This window comes from Lepus europaeus, chromosome 12 (genome assembly GCF_033115175.1).
Source record: "Lepus europaeus isolate LE1 chromosome 12, mLepTim1.pri, whole genome shotgun sequence".
NCBI classification, from domain to species: domain Eukaryota; kingdom Metazoa; phylum Chordata; class Mammalia; order Lagomorpha; family Leporidae; genus Lepus; species Lepus europaeus.
In genome coordinates, this window is record NC_084838.1 from 74,621,185 (window position 1) to 74,642,465 (window position 21,281).

Genomic DNA, 21,281 nt, shown 5'->3' on the forward strand with positions numbered 1-21,281 from the left:
GACAGGATCCTTCAAAAATGAATTCCCAATCCACTTTGTAAAACCTCCTTACAGTTCATCTGAATGGTTTTCTTCTTTATAATGTTGGAAGACTGCAAAAATAAAAACTGAGATGTTCTGCTAAGGTTAAGTAAACCTGTAGAGGATTTTTAATAGAATCACACTATATGATGCTACAATGGTGGAGATAAGCCATTTAGCAAGATTTTGGTGAGTTTATCATGATGCAAAAAATTTGAAACTCATACAGATGAGAGGGCTTCAAAAATCTTACAAAAAATGGCATTATGAAACACCTGCATAGACTTCAAAATTTTTTGCACAAAATATATTTCTCTCTTGAATCCATCTTCCAGGAACTTTCTCCAAGACTTGCACCCTCTGTTGATGCCTATAGAATATGTAAAACTAGAATGGACCCTAGGAAACTGGGGCCTCCAGGTGGTGAAGATGTGGCAGTGCAGGCTGGCTCAGCGGTGGCAGCACAGGTACCACTTTGGCACGGGTGTGTATAATGGGGGAAGCTATGAAAATCTCTGTATCTTCTTCTCAATTTTGCTGTGAACCTAAACCCACTCTAAAAAAATGAAATGATTGAATAACTTCAACTGTTAATTCATCAGTCTGTCTCTTATTGGTAAAAACTATATAGAGGGTGGGGTGGTGTGTGTTGTGGTACATGTAGCAGGTTAAGCCATGGCTTGGGAAGCCTGCATTTCATATCTGAGGACCTTGTTTTGAGTCCTTGTTACTCCACTTCCAATCCTGCTTCCTGCTAACGCATCCTGGTAGACGCCAGATGATGGCTCAAGAGCTTGGGCCCCTGTCACCCACATGGGAGATCTGGATGGAGTTCCAGGCTCCTGGCTTCACCCTGGTCCAGCCAGTGTTGCTGGGATCTGGGGAGTAAATCAGGAGACAGATGATCTCTCTGGCCCTCTCTCTCCATGTCACTCTGCCTTTCAAGCAGATGAAAACAAACATTAAATAAAAACTACATGGAGACAATGTTCTGTTTCCAAATCACCACATTTCATGTCTGTACAGTGTCTAGGCACTTAAGACAAAAAAGGAAATATGTTGCCCTGCTGTCATAGGCTCTCTCTCACTGTATGTTCTGAAAGTGGGAATCCTGCTGAAAAAGAGAAGAGGAGGAAGCCCTCCACCCCCAGTTTTACATACAAACCCAGTGGACCCTTCCAGCAGGGGAAGAGATATAAACCGGGGCCGCAGACCACAGGAGAGGCTGGAGGTGTTGGTGGCGGCGACGAAAGGGGACAAGACTGTAGGAGGTGGCTTCTCTGGGGGAGGTGGATGTGAGTATGGAAGTCCAGAGTGCTCCAGAAGGGAGGGCCCCAGAAGAGATAACATTCAGGTCCTCACAAAGGACACACATGCAGAAGGGCACTGTCTACAATGCAGCCCTTCATCTGACAATTTCTGTACAGAAGGCAGAGGCCAAGAGCTGCGTAGACCTCAGAGTGAGTACAGGCTGTGGGTGTGCAAGACGCTGAAGCAAAAGGAGAATATAAAATAAAGCCAAGTAGAGCCCAAATTTACAAAGAGAAATAACATAATAATATCTAGGATTTTTTTAAGTCAGCTGATAATTCTGGAAATAAAAAAGTAGATACCACACTAAATTTTTTTAAATGAAACTATGGGCAAAATTCTAAAGTTGCTATTAATTCATTGTCATTTGTAGCCCCAAAATGCTCATCTTTTTTTCCCTATGTGCCCCCAAAACAGGTGGGAAGAGACTGTTTGCTAGCCAACAGTATGCCTGCAACATACGATCCTGTTAGCAGGATAGGAAAAGCAGGACTCAAACTAAATATCTGCCCATCAACTGAAGACTGGATGAAGAAATTATGGGATATGTACTCTATGGAATACCACACAGTGGTAAAAAAAAATGTAATCCAGTGATTTGCAACAAAATGGATGAATGTGGAAAACATTATACTTAGTGAAATATGTTCTCCATGATCTGTGATAACTAATGGAGCACCTAAAAAGCAATCTATAGAAGTGAAATTGATACTTTGAGAAGCAATGACTTGAACAGCACTTGTCTTGACTGTCGAGGAACGGGTTTTTTTTTTTTTTTTTTTTTCTTAATGGACAATGAGACTGGGAATGGGAGAAGGAGGAGGAGGTGGGATGAGAGTGCCAGTGAGAAGAAGCACTATATTCCTAAAGTTGTATTTATGAAATTTGTACTCAGTAAATAAAAGGTATCTTTGGAGAAAAATAATATCTCTGAAGACATGGCCTATGTGAGATGGTAGATTGGGGCTAACATAAAGCCACACATGTGGCCATTCCATCAGACAAGACTGAAAAATGTGGTTGTTTCTATTAAATGTGGCTTGCAAATAAGGTAATACCTTAACAATAGAAACCTGATTAAAAAAAAAAGGCTATTTGGGGCCAGCACTACAGTATAGCAGGTAAAGCTGCCACCTGCGGTGCCAGCATCCCATATGGGTGGGCACTAGTTCGAGTCTCGGATTCTCCACCTCCAATCCAGCTCTCTGGTATGGCCTGGGAAAGGAGTGGGAGATGGCCCAAGTCCTTGGGCCCCTGCACCCGTGTAGGAGACCCAGAAGAAGCTCCTGGCTCCTGGCTCCTGGCTTTGGATCAGTGCAGCTCTAGCTGTTGTGGCCAATTGGGGAGTGAACCAATGGATGGAAGACCTCTCTCTCTCTCTGCCTCTCCTTCTCTGTATAACTCTTTCAAATTAAATAATCTTTTTTTTTTTAAAGGCTATTTCCTTCCACAAAGATAAAATCAATACGACTCTTTTATACCCTCTGTTCAAGGACTACCTAGTTAATCTTCAAATCAATCTTAGCCAACAACTGGCTAACAACTGTAGACTTTATTTAAGTATATTTTATTATATTTATTTGAAAGGAGGGAGAGAGAAAGAAGGACATAGAGAGATAGAAAAAGGTCTTCTACTTGTTCACTCCCCAAGTGGCCACCAGGGCTGACCCCAGGATGAAATCACAAGTCAGGAACTCCATCAGCATCTCCACATGAGAGGCAGTGGCCCAAACATGTGGGCCATTCTCCGCTGCTACTTTCCCAGCACATTAGCAGGGAGCTGATGGGTCTTGAACCCAGGACTCAATATCTGACACTGGGGCACTCCAATATGTGACGCTGGGGTCACAGGTGGTGGCTTACCTCCCTGCACCATACCTGGGGTCCCTGCAAGTTTCCTCTAACACACAGTATTCTACTCAAAGGGGTGAGTTCACCAGTAGCACAGCAACAGTTCGGTGAGGCCAAGCTCCTTTATAGTATGCTTAGAATTCAGCCAGAATCTCAGCAGTATTTCCTGAACACTTCTCACTCTGACTTTTGGCACTTTCAGGAGACAAAAGGAGATAATTAAGAAGCTTCAAGGACATAAAAACCTCCTAAATCTCACCGAGTTGCTGGCCTTGAAACAAACAGACATCAAGCAGTAGAAAGGCTAGCAACTTGCTCCCAGGTAAGCCAGATTGCTGGGTTTTATTATTCCATGACAACTACAACTTTGGTCTCTAAATAATTTAAAATCCCGCCCTCTACCTGTACGGGATGGAATTCTAGGCCACTGAAAATTCCAAGCTGTAACAGGTGAAAAGAATGCTAATTACACACAAGCAAGAACAACACAGTCCTTTTATGTTAAATACATAATTATACATACATATATTCACACACATATCTAGCTATACATGAAAAGGATAAATAGGTCAGTCTCTACATACAGTCAGTAATCCTGGATGACAAAAAGAACTGCAGGTTCGGATTGGAAGAACAGTTATCTTTCATTAACACCACTGTGCACTCTGTTATAAACATCTGCCAAGTACCTGCATAAACTCAATGTTATTTTAAATAAATCCAAACTCTGTAAAGTATAAGTTATGGAAGTGTTAGTTGCAGCCATCTAAGTTAGGCTCCATTTGCTCCACACAAGCATCAGGACTCTGTTCTCCCCCACTCTCCCCGCCCCCTCTACACAGTTAGTTCTTCCGGCTCACATCCCAACTCTGGTCAGGGGGGCACCCTATGAATGTTGACAATCTGTGGCTCCTGCCCTACACAGGTGAGCTGGCCAGCAAGGGCCATCTCCCTTTGGAAGGCAAGTCCTCCAGGGCAATGCTACTCCACCTGTAGCCAAGCACACTAGCACAACGCACTTCTGGCTTCCACATTTCTCTTCCCTTTTTTGTTCAAGATTCCAGAGTGACTCCACAGTCTATCAGCTCCAGAGGCACGGAAAGGGAATCTGGCTACATCCTCCTTGACCCTGAACCCTCCACCTCACTCCTCTGCAACTTCTTTGTGTGACTCTCTCCCTTTTACCAACACTCAACTACCCAGCAAGTACCTCTTTGCCACCTGAGATCTCTCTCTGTACGTCTGGCATCATAGAGAATGTACAATCACACCATGTCCCTCCCTGTGATGTGGACTGCAGGACATCAGACAACACCCAGAGTCCAGCTCTGCTGACCTACAAAACGCCCAGCATTGATGCTGATCCATCATGAATGTCTGCCCCTCAAAACTGGTGGCTGCAGACTGTTGTGCTGAGGGAGAATGGCAGGAGCCTTCCACTATGTAAAGTCTAGCACTGAAAACCCCTTTACTCATGAGACCAGCCCCCATTCTCATCTCAGGCTGACAGCTAAACCCACCAGATGGCTTGTGATCCCATAACCACTTTGTCTTAAAGCCTGCAAAACACCTTTTGAAATATTCTTTTCTTACTACAAAAAGCAAAGTCTGGAAACCATAACAGGAACACACACTATGAACAACCAATTCAAAAACAAACAAGAAGAGTACCTAATTCTTTGTAAACGACAAAACCCACAGCTCGACATGCAGAGACAGCCGTGCACACACACCTACCTGGGGACTTTGGCATTTGCTTACCTTGTTTTTCTTTGGAATGGCCAAGGCTCACAAGAGCCCTTTCATGTTTGACAAGAGGGAACAAAAGATCCAAGGAGCTTTAGTGCCTTGTTGGGTGCTGTACAGATGCTTAGTGACATACAAGTCAGCAACTCATGAAAGCTCAGCTAGGGTTGCCTTCGCCAAGCCTGGGTTTCACCGAGCCTGAGCAGGCTCTCAAGACCTCCTATGACTCTCAACATGTAGACAGTGGTGCCCATATTACCCATGGCTTCACTTACCACCATTTCAGTTACCCACGGTTATAGTCAGCTGTGCTCAGTCAACAGTAGTACATAAATACTATATGGAAAATTCCAGAAATAAACCATTCATAAGTTTAAAATAACTTTTATTACACATATATTGCTTTTTTCTATTTTACGATTAGTTACTGCTGTTAATCTCTTACTATGCCTAAATTAGCAACCAAACCATCATCAGCTGTGTGTGGACATCAAGGGTTCAGTACCATCCATGGTTTCAGGAATTCACGGGGGTCTTAGCACACATCCCCCAAAGGGAAGCTGGGACTACTATTTTTAATTGCCAGAAACAACAGGACTGCACAGACCTTTGGCAGAATTCTTAGAGTTCCTGCATTTTACACCAGTGCCTTCAAACACTGAGATGGAGATACACAATCCAATATGGCAACCCTCAGCCATAAGTGCCTACTGAGCACTTGATGTGTGCCTGGTGCAATAGAGGAATGAAAGGCTGCTATTTTATTCCACTGCAGTCAATGTAACTTAAACGACTGCATGTCACTAGAAGATCCCATAAGGGTCAAGGGCAGCCCTCCAGGGTGGCTGTGGGGATCATGTGAAGACCCAAGCTATGCACTCATTGAGCTTTGGATTCAGGTACTCTCTAGCTCACTCAATGTGGCCTCTCCCACAACTTCCTCACCTCACTCTTCACTGGTGTTGGGGGCTGAGACCTCCTTCTTGTTTAGGGACCCTCTCTGAGAATGAAGCAAGATGAATGAGGGCACACACAGCCCCAGGAACAGCGGCTGGTCGGCAGATGCAGTGAATTTAAGCCAATGTGGTAGGCCTTCCCGGGTCACTGCTCAGAGGTTACGCCCATCAACACCTAGGATTTGCCCTGTTCGGACACCTTCCCCCGGCACATCCTCCCTGCTAGAGAACCAGACTTCAGGGGCCGCAGCTGTGACATCACAGGTTAGGCCTCCACCTGCAACACCAGCATCTTATATGGGCACCAGTTGGAGTCTCGGCTGTTCCACTTCCCTTCCAGCTTCCTGCTAATGTGCCTGGGAAAGTTGTAGAGAATGGCCCAAGTCCTTGGGCCCCTGCACCCATGTGGGATACCTGGAGGAAGTTCCTGGCTCCTGGCTTTGGCCATTGCAGCCACTTGGGGAGTCCTGGCTCTTGGCTTAGTGAACCAGCAGATCAAAGATCTCCGTCTCTCTGTAACTCTGCCTTCCAAATAAAATAAACCTTTGAAAAAAACCCAAAACTGACTTTGTATTCTAGGTGACGAGGACCTTCAGCCTCCACTCAGATGGCCAGAGCAGAGCCAGGTAGACCAAGACACGTGAACCACCTCAGTGCTCTCTGACACACAGGGATTCTGACAATGGTCTGGGAGCCAGGAGCAAAGTAAAGCAGAGCAGCAGAGGTGGGACTCGGGACACTCCCAAGCTCTCAATGTTCTTCCAGGCTCGGGGGCGTGGGGGGTCCCGAGGCTGCACTGCAGCCAGTGTCCTCCAATGAGCCCCACGCCTCCTCCCCATCCCCGTACCTGAGGCTGCAGTGTTGGAGGTGCTGGCCGGCGGAGGCTGCGAGGAGCTGCTGCTCTCAGTCATGAGGCACGGGTTGCTGCCGCTGTTCTCTCTCTTCACAAGCAGCTCGGCAGCACTGGGCAGCGGGATCGGGTGGCTGATGCCCAGTTCCTCCTCCTGGGCCTGCTGCCTTCTCAGGGCCACCTGGAAGTGCAGGACAATGCGTCACCCCTCAGCAGGCAAGAATCACCTGTACAGCTTTACCAAAGCCCACTCAAGCCCCCACCCACGCTGGGACCCAATTCACCAGGTCCCAGAAGGTGAGGTCTGAAGTCCTCTAGTGTAGCCAAAGCTGAGAAATGGCTGAGAGCCCAGGGGATCTGGCCCACAGCAGGTGCTCCACAAATGTTAAAGAAATGTGTTCAGATCATCAGGAAATAACAGTGGGGGAGGTGGAGAGATCAGGAAACACTGAAGTCAGTCACACTGAGATCAACCAGAAGTCAGAGGCACTCAGACTAGGAAGGAAGGAGAATGGCTCCCTCTCAGCTGCGGTCCACAGACATGTAAAATGCCATCATATGCTATGAACACAGACCAGAGTTGAGATTAGATGCCAAGTCACTCACTGTTTAAATTAAGACAACAGGAGACAAGCAAGCATGCAACTCAAGACAACATGTGCTAAAGGCTGAGGATAGCTATACACCAATCCTACAGAAGACATTCAGGGACAGGAACCATCTTTAAAATGTAGGAATCAGCCTGACACGGCATTTGAAACCAGCCTTGAAAAACTGCATGAGTAGGACTCGGGACAGCAAAGCTGAAAGGGCAGAACAAACTGGAAGACTCTGGAACAAGGTGTGCTGGAAAAGCAAGGGCTGCTGAGGAACCTGCACAGAGTCCCTTTTCCCAGAAGGGGATGGGGTGGGGTCGGGGTGGGGACGGGGGCGCTGGGGCAGCAGAAAGGGAGCAGCAGGCAACAGTGCTCTAAGCAGGAGGGAAGGGAGCCAGGTGAGGCAGCCTGACCCAGCCTAAGACACTCTGCCTGGTCCCTCTTCTCCTTATCTTCTTTAAATAACATTGTTAAAGGTTGCAAAAACTTTCAAGAAAATAAATTGCGGCCTTGCTTATTACTCCATGTAACAAAAAGAGGCTTTTTGTTGAAACTGACTTTTGATGGTGACATGAGAAAGTGATGCACCTGAACCTCAGAGCCCCAAATACATGCCGAAAAGGGAGAATCAGAAACAGAACCATGTTTACATATTGTTTAAGGACAATGGCAGCTCAGACTTAGAAAACCAACTAATTTGGAAGTAACTTTTACTCATCACCAGAGTCTTCAATTTAGAAAAATGAACTTCAAAAAAATCAATTAAAACTAAATTAAACGCAAATCTTGGATTTTAAACTGGTCAACAGACTTATCCTATCAATGGCTTTGGCAGAAACAAATTTTTAAAAAGCCCTGCAAGTCTCTTTAGTATATTAATGGATATTTATGCCTTGTTTTTTAGAAATTCATAACATATAGTTTATTCCATGAACTAAGGACACCTTTGTAAGATTTTCTCTCCAGGCTTCTTAGGAAATGTTATTTAATTTGGGAAGGGGGAAGCAATTGATTAAAAACGCAGTTGCTTTAGAATCACACATTCCTGCCCAAGATCAATCTCAATTTTTTTTTTAATTTCAAATTAGTTCAGGTTGACCAAACAGTAACCATTTTATGAGCTTTTAAGGATTCATCTAGCACAGTAAAAGCGTTCTGGAACGGAAAATACTGAAGTTTCACACTGCACGAGTAACCTGGAGTTGCTTTTGATTTTAACATACAACATCCTTAAAATTGCCCTATTAACAGAGGTTACTCTATATTTAATGCCCCTACTTAAATAACTAGTATTACATTTTGAGGGAAATTCCCTCCAAGTCTACTCTCCACACTAAATATTTAAGCCCACAACCAAATGCTGAGACTATTTTTCTACCTGATAGTCCGTAATTTTTTCAAGTTCTTGGCCAACCATTTGAACGCTTCATAAAGTCAGTGTATTCTCCCCGCCCCCCACTCCACATTAAAATGAAAACCCAGGCGTCAACTGAGGAAAAAACCACCATTTTCTTAACTTACACTCGCAATACCTGAGGCCAACACAGAATTTTAGGCTCGTTTCTAAACGCCGGCGTACACACTAAGCGTTCGCCGTCCTTCACAACGGAAGATGCCTAACGCGTTCCTTATCCAACGCAGCACACCGTTAGCAAGCGTTTCTCCCGTGTCTGTTCACGTCAAATAACTTGGGTTAAAAACACGAAACCTCTTGTAGGTGGAAAGAACGAACGTTTTATTGTCGTCGAGAAACCCCTTTCGAACGCCAAGGACGTGAACTCCTGTCGCTGAGGTGTTAAAACAAAAAGTACGAACGGCCGACAAAACTGTACGCGCGCACTTCCGCCGCGCGCCGCTCTCTCTCCCATTCTAAGTTTTACAAAATACGCAAAGGAACCTGCACTGGAATAACCAGAGGTGGGGGGAGGCCAAACATCTTTACACGTTAATAACATTTCCAGCGAGCTCAAAATGGCTGTGACGCCCAGCCCGCGTCCTCCGGCGGCGCAGCGCCCCGCCGACCACGCCGCGCCGGCGTCCACGTCGCGGACTGTTCCAGAACAGACCGGCTTCCGACGCCCGAGCCCGGGAGCCGCGGCGCGCGCAGCCTCGCGCCCTACCCCCCGCCGGCCTAACGGAGGCCCCCGCGCGGCGGCCCCTCCCCCAGGGCCCTCAGCCGAGCGGCGCCGCAGGGGAGCCCCACGAGCCCCGGAGGGGGCGGGGGGCGAACTTCGCAACCTTCCGCTCGGAGAACCGGGTCGGAGACGGGGGCAGGGGGGCCCCCTCCTTCAGCTGCAAACCCCGAAGCTCTGTTAGCCGGCGGCATTTGGAATCCCAGACTGTCCGGAGCTGGGGAGTCAGGGGTGCCTGGTACCGTCGAGCAAAGTGTTGAACCCCGCAACCCTATGGGGGGCAGAGTTAAAAATTCCAGGGAACCCCACAACCGCGCTCAAAGGCGGGGTTCCTAGGTGGTGAGCCCCCACCTTCACCACCAGCTAGGTGAACCCTGCGAATGTGCTGGGAGGGGTCGCATAGCCTGGGAACCCTACAGCAAGGCGCAATCCCCGACTTCACTGGGGGGCGGTTTAAGAGATCGTGACATCCCCCACCACCACCACCAGCGGAGCGAACCCTGCAAGTCTCCGCTTCTATCGTGGTGTTGGGAGTTCGTGGGGCCCCCTGCGGCAGACAAACACCCGCAACTCTGCTGCCGGGCGAGACCGGGGATCCCAGGGGCTCCCGAGGGGAGTGAACCCCGCGACTACGTCTACGCCGGCCGAACAGAGACGCGTCCCAGGCCGTCCGCATTCGGCGTCGGTGCGCAGCCGAGCGCCCTGGACCCCGAGCGCGCCACTCGCGTCCCTCCCGAACCCGGAGCCTCGTGGCACTGGCCACGCCGGAGGACTTTCTCCGAAAAGCTCGGGGCTGAAGCCCGGTTCCCGGGCGCCAGCACTCACCTGCGCGGCCATCACGCGCTGTCTCTCGGCAATCAGGTTGCACTTCTTGCACTGGCAGTCCCGCCACATGCAGAAGCGCTTGTGGCCCTTGAGCGGCGACGCGTAGCCGTGATTCCTGCAGCGCGCACACTTGGGCAGCCGTGGGGACTTCTTGTTCGCGGCGCCCACGCCAGTCGCCCCGGAGCCGCCGCCGCTGCCCCCGGCGCCCGAGCCGCCGGCCGTCCCAAGCAGTGCTCCGGCCGCCTTGCCGAAGCCTCCAGCCTTGCCCTGCGGCGGTGCCCCCGGGGCGTGCGGAGCCTCCGACGGCGTAGAGGGCTTGCTGAAGGCGTCGTCGTTGGGCATGGTGTCCCAGGAAGAAGCACAAGACTCTCCGGCCGGCTCTCCCGCCTGGGGACGGCTGCAAAGGAAGCACCCAACCGACGGCGAGGCTCCCGCGGAGGAGGCGGAGGAGGCGTGTGCGCCGCAGCCGGAGGTGCAGCCCGAGTGGCGAGGTAGGGACACGCAACGCCGGGAGTGGTGGGGGGTTGTGCCCTTTCTACTTTTGGCGCGCGCGCGCGCGGCGGAGACCTTTTGGATACATTTCAGAACGTTCCCGGGACGGTGGGGCGGGAGAGGGTGAGCCGCCACGCCCACTGCCCCCCAACTCTAGCCTCTGTACTCCCGCCGAGTGCAAACTGGCAGCTGCAAGCACTGAGGATGTTGCTTGCAAGGTCTGCAAAAGCAGGGAAAGGTACATCGTGGCCCCGGGATGATGTGACCCCACCCCCAGCTCCCCTGGGTACCAAGGTCGGCCTGTCTGAGCTCGCAGCTGCTGCACTACAAGAGCTCAGCTCCCCAGGCCTGGAGCAGCAAGCTGCAAGGAGGAGGTGTGGGCCACCCCGTGGGGGTCCTCCAGCTCCCTTCCCCCCTCGCCCCCCACGGTGAAGCACGTTCTTGGCGGTGGCCAAGTAGGAAAGCGCTTACGACTGGGTATGAGGTTGAACCCCTGAGCAAAGACGGCTCCGCCTTTATATCAGCAAATGAGACCCCCCCCCCAAAGCAGGGGGGATGGGGAGCACAGGTACACCCAGAATGTTAAAGGTCGGATCTTTCATTCCTGCCTCCAGGTTCCTTGGCTCTCCCGTCTCCAGCTAACTTTCCTATTCGGTTCTCGAAGCTTGCTCTACACTAAAGATGGGTGCAGTTTTCACTAAAGGTAAATTATGCCTTTTAAAAACCTCTTAGTCATCTTAGAGCCTTCCCTGGGGTTCCCACCCTGAACTCCAGGCCCCTGCCCGGCTCTTCTCCCAGTCCTTACCCGCCGCAAATCTGTCCTTAGCCTGCCCTTCACAGTTCTTCCCCACACACCCTAAGGCTAGGCCTTCACGTTAGGTCTTCCATCTGGTCCCTCCGTTAGTCTTCCAGAATGTTCCAGGGGACCTTGCATTGGCTGGTTGCTTCCCATTTGAAAAACAGAAGTTGAAGCTCTGAGGCCAAGTCTTAAAACAACTCTTGGTTTCTCAATCTTTACAGAGATCTCCCAGCTTGGGAGATCTCTGTTGATGATGCCTAACATGCCCATTTGCTCAGTGCCACTTCCCTAACCTTGCATTGGCTGTTATCCACCTGGGGCTAGTGTTAGTACTTGCCTTCCAGTTTCTGCACCCTACACTTAGGGTGCCAGTTATTCAGAGGAGCATGGTCACCCACTTGGCTTCTCATCAAAATGGCTGTCCAGAAGCCATCTCTTCCACCAGACTGGCACGTTGGGCACTGTACTCTCAAATCCTGTAATCTGCCTACCTCACTCTAGTTCTGAGGCCCTTCTCGCAGGCCATTTCCTAAGGAAGTTTCTGCCCTTCAATACCTCCTGCCCTGGCCACAAAGCCAGTAAAGTGGTCATAACAGTGGCCAGGAAGCAGCCATCCATCCCATTTTGGAACCTCTTGAATGATAAAATCACAGCTTGATTCAGGAATACCCATTCTTTAACTCTTCCTTTAAAACACATGCCAATTACTTTTACCCACTATTTGTTTTTCTACACTTACACATTAATACATAAACTGGAGTTCAGTCATTTCTAAGGACCCATGTAGCTTTAGAGATTTAGTAGATGCAGGAAGAAGCACCTGTCAAATCCCAAATTACAGGGAAATATGGGTTCCTTGTAAGCATCACATTGCTGGAATCTGATGGAGGGATTAAGCCAATGGAAAATGTGCTAGGAACCTGTGTGACCAATGTCATGAAGCTAATAGTCTGTAAAGTTTTTGGTTGCAACCCACAGAGGAGGTACCAGACAGATGTTCCAAAAGGGACAGAGGAAGGACCCAAGAATGCACAGCATCATACTGGGTATTTTGAGTACCATGCCCTGTTGTTTCCTTTCTTCCATAAAAAAAAAAAAGCCATAAACATAATGATACAGATCTGCATTTATTGACTTAGAAATATGTCCAAGAAATACCAGTAAGTGAGGGGAAAAACAGTTTTAAAACAGGTCTAAATTTTTTATTTTTAATTATTTGAAGGCAGAATTAGGGAGAGGCAGAGATCTTCCATCTGCTGGTTCACTCTTCAAATGCAGCCAGCGCTGGGTCAGGGCAAAGCCCGGACCCAGGAGCTTCATCTGGGTCTCCTCTGTGGGTGCGGGGACCCAAGGACTTGGGCCATCCTCTGCTGCTTTCCTAGGTGCATTAGCACGGAGCTGGATCAGAAGCGGAGCAGCTGGGACTCTCAACTTGCACCCATATAGGATGTGCCAGCGCTGCAGGCCAAAGTTTAACTCACTGTGCTGCAGCACCAGCCCTGGTAAAAACTTCTTAAATATGACCCCAAAAGCACAAACGATAAAAGAAAAATATTGAAACAGCATCAAAATTCAAAGTGTGCTACATCAAGAAATTCATGGAAAATGCAATTATAAGATGGTTCTTTTGGTGTGAAAAGAATTGAAAAGCAGGCATAAAGTTTTCATTGTGTGAATTTTCCATGAACTTTTTGAAGACACCCACATTCGATAAAAGACCTGAACCCAGAATACATAAATAACTATTATAATCTGATAATAAAAAATGAATTACTTAATTAAAAACTGGGCAAAAGTTTTCATCAAAGATAACATCTGAATGACCAATAACCATGTGGAAATATGCTCAAAATCAGTAAATTAGGAAATGAACTGCTGGTCAAACCACAATGAGGTGTGATTTCCTGTCCACAGGGTTATCTATAATCGAAAAAGGGCCAGCGCTGCGGCTCACTAGGCTAATCCTCTGCCTGCAGCACCGGTACCCCGGGTTCTAGTCCCGGTTGGGACGCTGGATTCTGTCCCAGTTGCTCCTCTTCCAGTCTAGCTCTCTACTGTGGCCCGGGAAGGCAGTGGAGGATGGCCCAAGTCCTTGGGCCCTGCACCCACATGGGAGACCTGGAGGAAGCACCTGGCTCCTGACTTCGGATGGGCGCAGCGCGCCAGCCCTTGGTGGGTGAACCAATGGAAGGAAGACCTTTCTCTCTGTCTCTCTCACTGTTTAACTCTGCCTGTCAAAAATAAAATTACAAAAAAAAAATCTATAATTGAAAAAGTAGACTATAGCAAATGTTGGCTAGGATATAGAGAAATAAAACTAGAGAATTTTAACTGGAATTTCATAGTGCTAATGGGAATGTAAAATTGTATCGCTACTTTATATGACCCAGCAATTTAATTCCTAGTTATTTACCTGAGAAATGAAAATATATGTTCATGAAGATTTGTACATGAAAATTTAAAAAAGAAAATTCATAGCAACATTTTTCATTCACAATTAAAATGTCCATGAGTTGCTGAATGAACTGTAGTATATCCAATCAGTGTTTTTTTCAACCATTGAAAGGACTAAAGTAAAGTTACAGCATGGATGAACCTTGAAAAACATTATGCTAAGAAAAGAAGCTGTTATTTTATGATCCCCTTTATTTGAAGTATCCAGTACAGATAAATCCATGACCATATGGAGAGAATAGGTCAGCAGGTGCCAGGGGCTGAGGGAAGGAACTGCATGGGTGCAAATGGTACTAAAGAGGTCTTTGGAGTAATGGGATGGTCTAAGATGGGATTGTAGTAATATTTGCAATACTCTGTAAATTTACAAAAATTATTGGTATGATTAAAACTAATTTTTATGATACATAGATTATACCTCAATGAAGCTGTGGAAGATTTTGAATTGAAAGACAAAAGATGAATTGTACTGATGTACAATTCAGTTCCATTTTTGAGAAACTAGTGTATGCTTGAATCTGCCTGAGTAGGTTATTAATTCTGAGTGATTGGATTGTGAATGGTGCTCTCCATCTGCTTTGTTTGTTACCTGATTTTTTAAAAATACTTAGACATTTACTTTTTCTATTAGAAGAAAAAGTGCATGATTTTATTGGTCAGACAGCATTAACTCAATGCTTAGCTTCAAATCCCAGCTCTGTGACCTCAGGCAAGTTACCTAACCACTCTGTGACTCGGTATCCTTCTCTGAAAGGAGGCGGAATAATAACACCCACCTCAAAGTGTTGTCGGGGGTGGGGGGGCAATGCCGTGGCTCACTTGGTTGATCCTCCGCCTGCGGCGCTGGCATCCCATATGGGCGCCAGTTCTAGTCTCAGTTGCTCCTCTTCCGGTCCAGCTCTCTGCTGTGGCCCAGGAAGGCAGTAGAGGATGGCCCAAGTGCTTGGGCCCCTGCGCCTGCATGAGAGACCAGGAAGAAGAACCTGGCTCCTGGCTTTGGATCAGTGCAGAGCCGGCTGTGGCAGCCATTTGGGGAGTGAACCAACAGAAGGAAGACCTTTCTCTCTGTCTCTCTCTCACTGTCTATAACTCTACCTGTCAAAAAAAATAGAAAGAAAAAAAAAAGGGTTGTTGGGCAGACTAAGTTAGATAAATACTCGTGACATACTCACAAGACTATCTGTCACACAGTATGTCTGTTGTCATTATTATCGTTTCATATTGGAAAGAGTAAGGAATGTGTAAAGGTGCTTCAAAAAGTCCCTGGAGGTGGAATTTTTAAAAAATACAGGTTTATCTTGGTGTAGATGATGTTTTTAAGTCTGTGAGTAGTTTTTTTTTTTTTTCATTAAGGCAGGTTCTAGGGAGATGTGTAGTATGAGCATGTATTTGTCCACGAACTCTCTGAAGGTCCTTTGTGTACTACTGTGTATACTCTTCCATGTGTTAGAAGTGCCTTTTGGAAGAGGAAAAAAAAAGAAGAAGTGCCTTTTGGGAGAGGTAGCTGTATCAGGAGGCATCAAAGATGTGTTCTGTCTACTGTGCACTTTGTTCATGAAATACCATTCGCCCAATGTCTTCGCACAATGGGTCAAGGGAAAATGACATACGTTGTTTCCGATCATAATATATGAATTGTGATACTAGATCATAATATATGAAGTGTGATACTATGGGAGTCAAGAGTGTTAAGCATGCAGTTGTGAGACCTGCTGCACAGCAGTATGCGAGAGGCACTCCAGGGATTGGCCCTGGGCGCTTGGGCTCATGGGAGAAGCAAGGCTGGCAAAGTCTGGAGTGTTTCATGGAGGAGGCTCTTGCTTGAGATGAAGACTGAACTGCTCTATAGCGGCACAGGACTTGAGCAGGCAAAAAGGAGAAAACAAGAGCTGCTAGGTCGTGGGAACATGGGTGGAAGCTGGGAGTGAGCCTGTGGGTTGGGGGAGAAGGTGCACAGACGTGCCAGTCTGGTACACAGGAGTCGAGCTGGAGCCCAGCAGAAGATAAGGTGGAAAGATAGCATGGCACCTTGCCTACCAGTGAGGAATTTGGCTTCTATCCCCATAGGCAGAGAGAGAGAGTGATGGAGGCTTTTGTCCTTGAGGTATCAGAGGAATGAGCGTGTTGGTTCTGCCCATCACTGTGTGGTTTGGACGGGCCACCTCATGTCTTTGAGCCTCTGGTCCTTACATGAGGACAGCATTCTCATGGGGTATTTCCAAAATCTGGCAGAAAACGGAATTTAAAAATGGATTTATTGTGATGCAGAAACATCTTGAAATACGTACATACAATGGGTCTTTAAAAAGTTTATAGAAAATGCCCATTATGAAAAGATTATGCCTGGATTTCAAAATGTTTTTGCACCAAATGAACTCGTTTTCAAAATTCCATTTCCAGTGAACTTTCTGAAATACACTTGGCTTTCTAAGGTGTCTGGCATGCAGAAAATGCTTGATGGTTTTTAGTTGCTGATGCTGACTATAGTTAGAACAAGAAGAGCAGGAGGAACTTAAACATGGAGGATGCTGGCTGAACCTATGTGTTCAGAAAGGTGCCTGAATTGTTTCAGTGAGGCCTAATTTGGAGCCACCAGTATCCATGCAGAGACAGCAGTCAGAATCCTGTAGGTGGTGACAGAAAGGAATATGGGTTTGGAGTCCACTGCATTAGAGTCTCAGCTCTGGACCAGCTGTGGACCTATGGGCAAATTGCTGACTTTCGGGCTCCATTTCCTCATCTGGAAATTGGAAGTACCCTGAGAATTACTTTGATGATGCACTGATTGATGTATGTCAAGTGATTCCAAAGGTGCCTTCGAGAGAATAAGGACTGTCCATCGTAGTGTGAGCTAATATTGTTTTAAAATTCTGTAATCAGAGTTTTGTATCTGGAAGGAAGATGAGAGGAACAGGAAGCAGTTTTTAGGGTCTGAGCAGTTTGCTAGTTCTTCTGATGTGAAGTGTTTGTTCCCAACCAGGTAATTAGGAGCCCAACTTGGAACCTGGAAATAAATGACAGAGCCCTCAGCTAGCAAACATCTGCCATAAAGCACATCCTCCTGACCCTGAGTGTCTAAAGTGAGCTGCATGCTCGGAGGCAGACCAGGGCTACACATAGACAGGGTCACAAGGACGGAGCTGGTGGGAAGGGACAGAACAGCAGTAAAAGCATGGAGGCCCAGCCTGTTAGCCTGGACGGTCTGTTAGCCAGACAGTCTGCAGGGGGCATCACCCTTTGTAAAACTGCCCAGTGACCGATTTTCACGAGCAAAGCCTTGTGAGTTACCAGCAAAGATGAAGTCATGTTCAGCCATTACACTCTCTCTAAAAAAATAGTGTAGAGGCTGGCACTATGGCTCACTTGGTTAATCCTCTGCCTGCGGTGCCGGCATCCCATATGGGCTTCGGGTTCTAGTCCCAGTTGCTCCTCTTCCAGTCCAGCTCTCTGCTGTGGTCCAGGAAGGCAGTGGAGGATGGCCCAGGTGTTTGGGCCCTGTACCCACGTGGGAGACCAGGAGGAAGCGCCTGGCTCCTGGCTTTATGATCGGCGCAGTGCCGGCCATGGCAGCCATTTGGGGAGAGTGAAGAACAGAAGGAAGACCCTTCTGTCTCTCTCTCTCTCTCACTGTCTGTAACTCTACCTGTCAAAAAAAAAGAAAATAGTGTAATTATTTTTCCTCAGTAAAAATAGTTAAAATGGTAAACTTTTGACATGTGTCTTAAAAAAAAAAAAAAGGTTTATTTTTCTGAGAGGTAGGCTCACACACAGAGGGAGAAATAGAGAGAGGTCCTCCATCCGCTGGTTCATTCCCCAAATGGCTGCAATAGCCAGAGCTTGGCTTATCTGAAGCCAGAAGTCAGGAGTTTCCTCTGGGTCTCCCATGTGGGTCTTCCACTGCTTTCCCAGGCCACCAGCAGGAAGCTGGATCAGAAGTGGAGCAGCCAGAATTTAACCCTTCCTGGCTGGGATGCTGGCACCACAGGCAGAGGCCTAACCTACTATGCCACAGTGCCAGCCCCAAGTTTTTTTTTTTTTTTTTTTTTTAAGATTTATTTTATTTATTTGAAAGACAGAGTTACAGAGAGTGGTAGAGACAGAGAGAAAGAGAGAGAGGTCATCCATCTGGAGCTCAGCCAATCTGAAGCCAGGAGCCAGAGCTTCTTCCTGGGAGCCCAAGGACTTGGGCCATCTTTTACTGCATTCCCTGGTCATAGCAGAGATCGGGATTGGAAGTGGAACAGCTGGGACTAGAACCGCCACCCTTATGGGATGCTGGCACTGTAGGGCTGGGCTTTAACCTTCTGGGCCACAGTACTGGCCCCAAGCCCCAAGTTTTGTCATGTAAAAAAAAATTTGTTGTCTAGAAAAGCATTGAACATGGTACTAATTAAAGTGATTCAGATAAAACACATACATAACCCAGAGAAAGAAATTTATTTTGAAGATAATAGTAGTGACTTTTCAGTATTAACAACTGTTTTGAGGATATCATTACACAGATTCCTGTTCATCTAAAGACAAACAAATGGTTTACTATCCTAAACTTTTCCTGTAGAATCAATTTGTAAAACTTCAAAAGGAAATTTGATTTAAGACATGTTTATGAAGTTGAATTTGATAGGGGAAAATAATAATAGTAGTGTTTGATATTATGAAGACCAACAAATGTCAAATTGCTATTTTAGATTTTTTTTAAAGATGTATTTATTTATTTAAAGGCAGAGTTACACACAGAGAGAGAGAGAGAGAGAGAGACAGAAAGAGAGAGCTTCCATCTGCTGGTTCACTCTCCAAATAGCTGCAATGGCTGGGGCTGGGCCAGGCCGAAGCCAGGAGCTTCTTCCAGGTCTCCCATGTGGGTGCAGGGGCCCAAGCACTTGGGCCATCCTCCACTGCTTTCCCAGGTGCATTAGCTGGGAGCTGGATCAGGAGTGGAGCAGGCAGGTCTTGAACCAGTGCCCATATAGGATGGGAGCAGTGGCGGCGCAGGCAGTGGCTTTACCTGTTTTCCACAGTGCTGGCCCCCTATTTTAGATTATAAACTCACAAATGCCTTATTATAAGTGCTCATTTAAAGAGATTATTGCTTGCTTTATGTTAAAGGCTCACCCCAAATTATCATCTATTTATTTAAGTACTTTCTTATCCAATTCATTTTTCAATTCAAGAGTGTGCCTTCTGCTCTTAGAAATTCAGAGGAACAGTGTGGGGCAGGAGCTATGGCTTAACAAATAAAACCGCCACAAGTATCCCATATGGGTGCTGCTTTGAGTCCTGGCTGCTTCACTTCTGATCCAGCCCCCTGCTAATGACCTGGAAAAAGCAGCAGATGATGGCCTAAATACTTGGGCCCCTGCATCCACATGGGAGATCCCAATGAAGCTCCTGGCTCCTGGCCTTGTCCTGGCCCAGCAATAGCCATTGTGGACATCTGAAGAGTGAACCAGAGGTTAAATCTTAGAGAGAAAAAAAAAAAAAAAGCAGAGGAAATAGTGAAAACAAATCCTGAAATAAAATTGCATTTAAGAGTTTCAAGATGAATTGGAAGTTAAAATGTATACCAGCAGAGGTGCTCAGATACATCCCCTAATGGGTTTAGTAGTCACTATCTTGCTGATTTCTTAGACTCTTAACAAAATTTTAAGAAGGCAAACAGATTAGTAGTGCTAATACTTCCAGAATAAATAACAATGTAAACTGATATTTTTACCATAGGTCACTTACATGGATTAGTAAGGGAGGAATAGTAAAGTGAATATTTTGTGACTGATTCAAAGTTTAAAGGTTGAAACTTTAAGTAGACACACATATATTAGCTATTATGTATTTTATTCAGTTTTTTTTTTTTTCAAGGAAGGCCTTGTTACCTTTCCACTTTACCAACTAATGGGAAAAAACTACACTTTTTCACTAATTACTGAACAAAGAATGATGAGGTAGAAAAATAGTGAGGATGGGTATGTATTCAAGGCCAATGATTAGGGTAACCATTATCACAAATAAAAGCTATCCCAATTAAAATCATTGCAACTATTAAATGACAAAAATGAATTATCTTTGTTTATCTGTTTCTATACTGACACCGAAACACATTGCTTAAGTTGGTTATGTGATTTCTGCCAGTTGGCTGCTGTGACTTGAAGGGTCCAGTGTGCCCTTAGGCAAGTCTGACTTAAGGCATACCAGTCAGAAGTATGGTCCTGGCATGCGCATAGAGAAAGGGATGAAAGAGTTCACCCTAGAAAACCTCGGCAACAGTTCGCCGCCGCTGTAAGGCGCGCTGAGGCATTGAGAACACAGAAACCCTGGGGGTCGAAGCTGGGCAGGGGGCTTGCTGGGAGAAGTGGGCTCTAAGAACAGTATTTGGACTAAAGAAGTCAAAAAGGGGTAGCAAGCCAACACAAGCGAGAATGAGATGTCCACGAAGGGACCGAGATGTGGCACGGGGGCGACATTCACGTAGCCCCGACTCTGTCCTTGATAATAACTCAGAAGGCACACGATGCCCTTGCTGTGTGTTCTGGAGTCCCACCGGAAGCAGGCTGGGGTGTGTTCATATATTACTTCCTACAAATACTAATCAAACTGGGAATAATCACAGAAAGCGCCATGAAGCAATACATTCCGGCTTGCATGGTGGAATCCCAGGTTCCTCTTCCTGGAAGCCCCAAGGAAAAGGGTTCTTGGCTGGGGCGTTCCTGGCCCACAGCCACCATCTTTACTACCACCCCTCGCCCCCTCGACACATGACAGGCACCATCTTCTGCCAGCTGCGGTGCAGGAGGGCCTGGCAGGGGAAGATGCCTGTCCCCGCCCTTTGTCAGACCTGGTTTCCTGCCTGAAAGACGCTGCCCCTCCCTAATGATTGATGGGGAGCATCTGTGTCCTCCTGCCTACAAGTGGAAGTCCAAGGCTCTGCACTTGAGTGTTGGTGTCTTGGGTGTGGGGGAAGGTGGCCACGGGGGAAGTTGATCCGTTTGCATCTGGCAAGAGGTCTGCTGCTGTCTGGAGTAGGAGTACCCTGTAGCGTATTTAACTGTTGCGTGGGACATACGCTAAAGAAAATTCTTCCTTATGTATTTGAAATTCAGGCCTATTTTTGCTTGCTAAATCTGACAATGTTACTTTTATAAGGGTCTTGTAAGTGAAGACTTGTTAGAAGAACAACAATAAAAAAAGACCCTTTAGACCAGGAGGCGGTGAGCCACAGTCTAGACTCAAATCTAGCACACGGTATGTGCTTGT

General features: G+C 46.9%; 1 protein-coding gene across 1 annotated transcript in view; it reads right to left on the bottom strand.

Annotated features, from left to right (window-relative positions):
* The window catches only part of DMRT1 (doublesex and mab-3 related transcription factor 1), a 117,200-nt gene extending 106,570 nt beyond the window's left edge, over positions 1-10,630 (bottom strand). Inside the window, exons 1-2 of the mRNA XM_062207061.1 lie at positions 10,289-10,630; positions 6,733-6,916 (exon numbers count right to left, since the gene is read on the bottom strand). Coding sequence (XP_062063045.1) covers positions 6,733-6,916; positions 10,289-10,630 — 526 coding nt within the window. The remainder of the gene's footprint in view (positions 1-6,732; positions 6,917-10,288) is intronic.
* Positions 10,631-21,281: the final 10,651 nt, after the last annotated feature.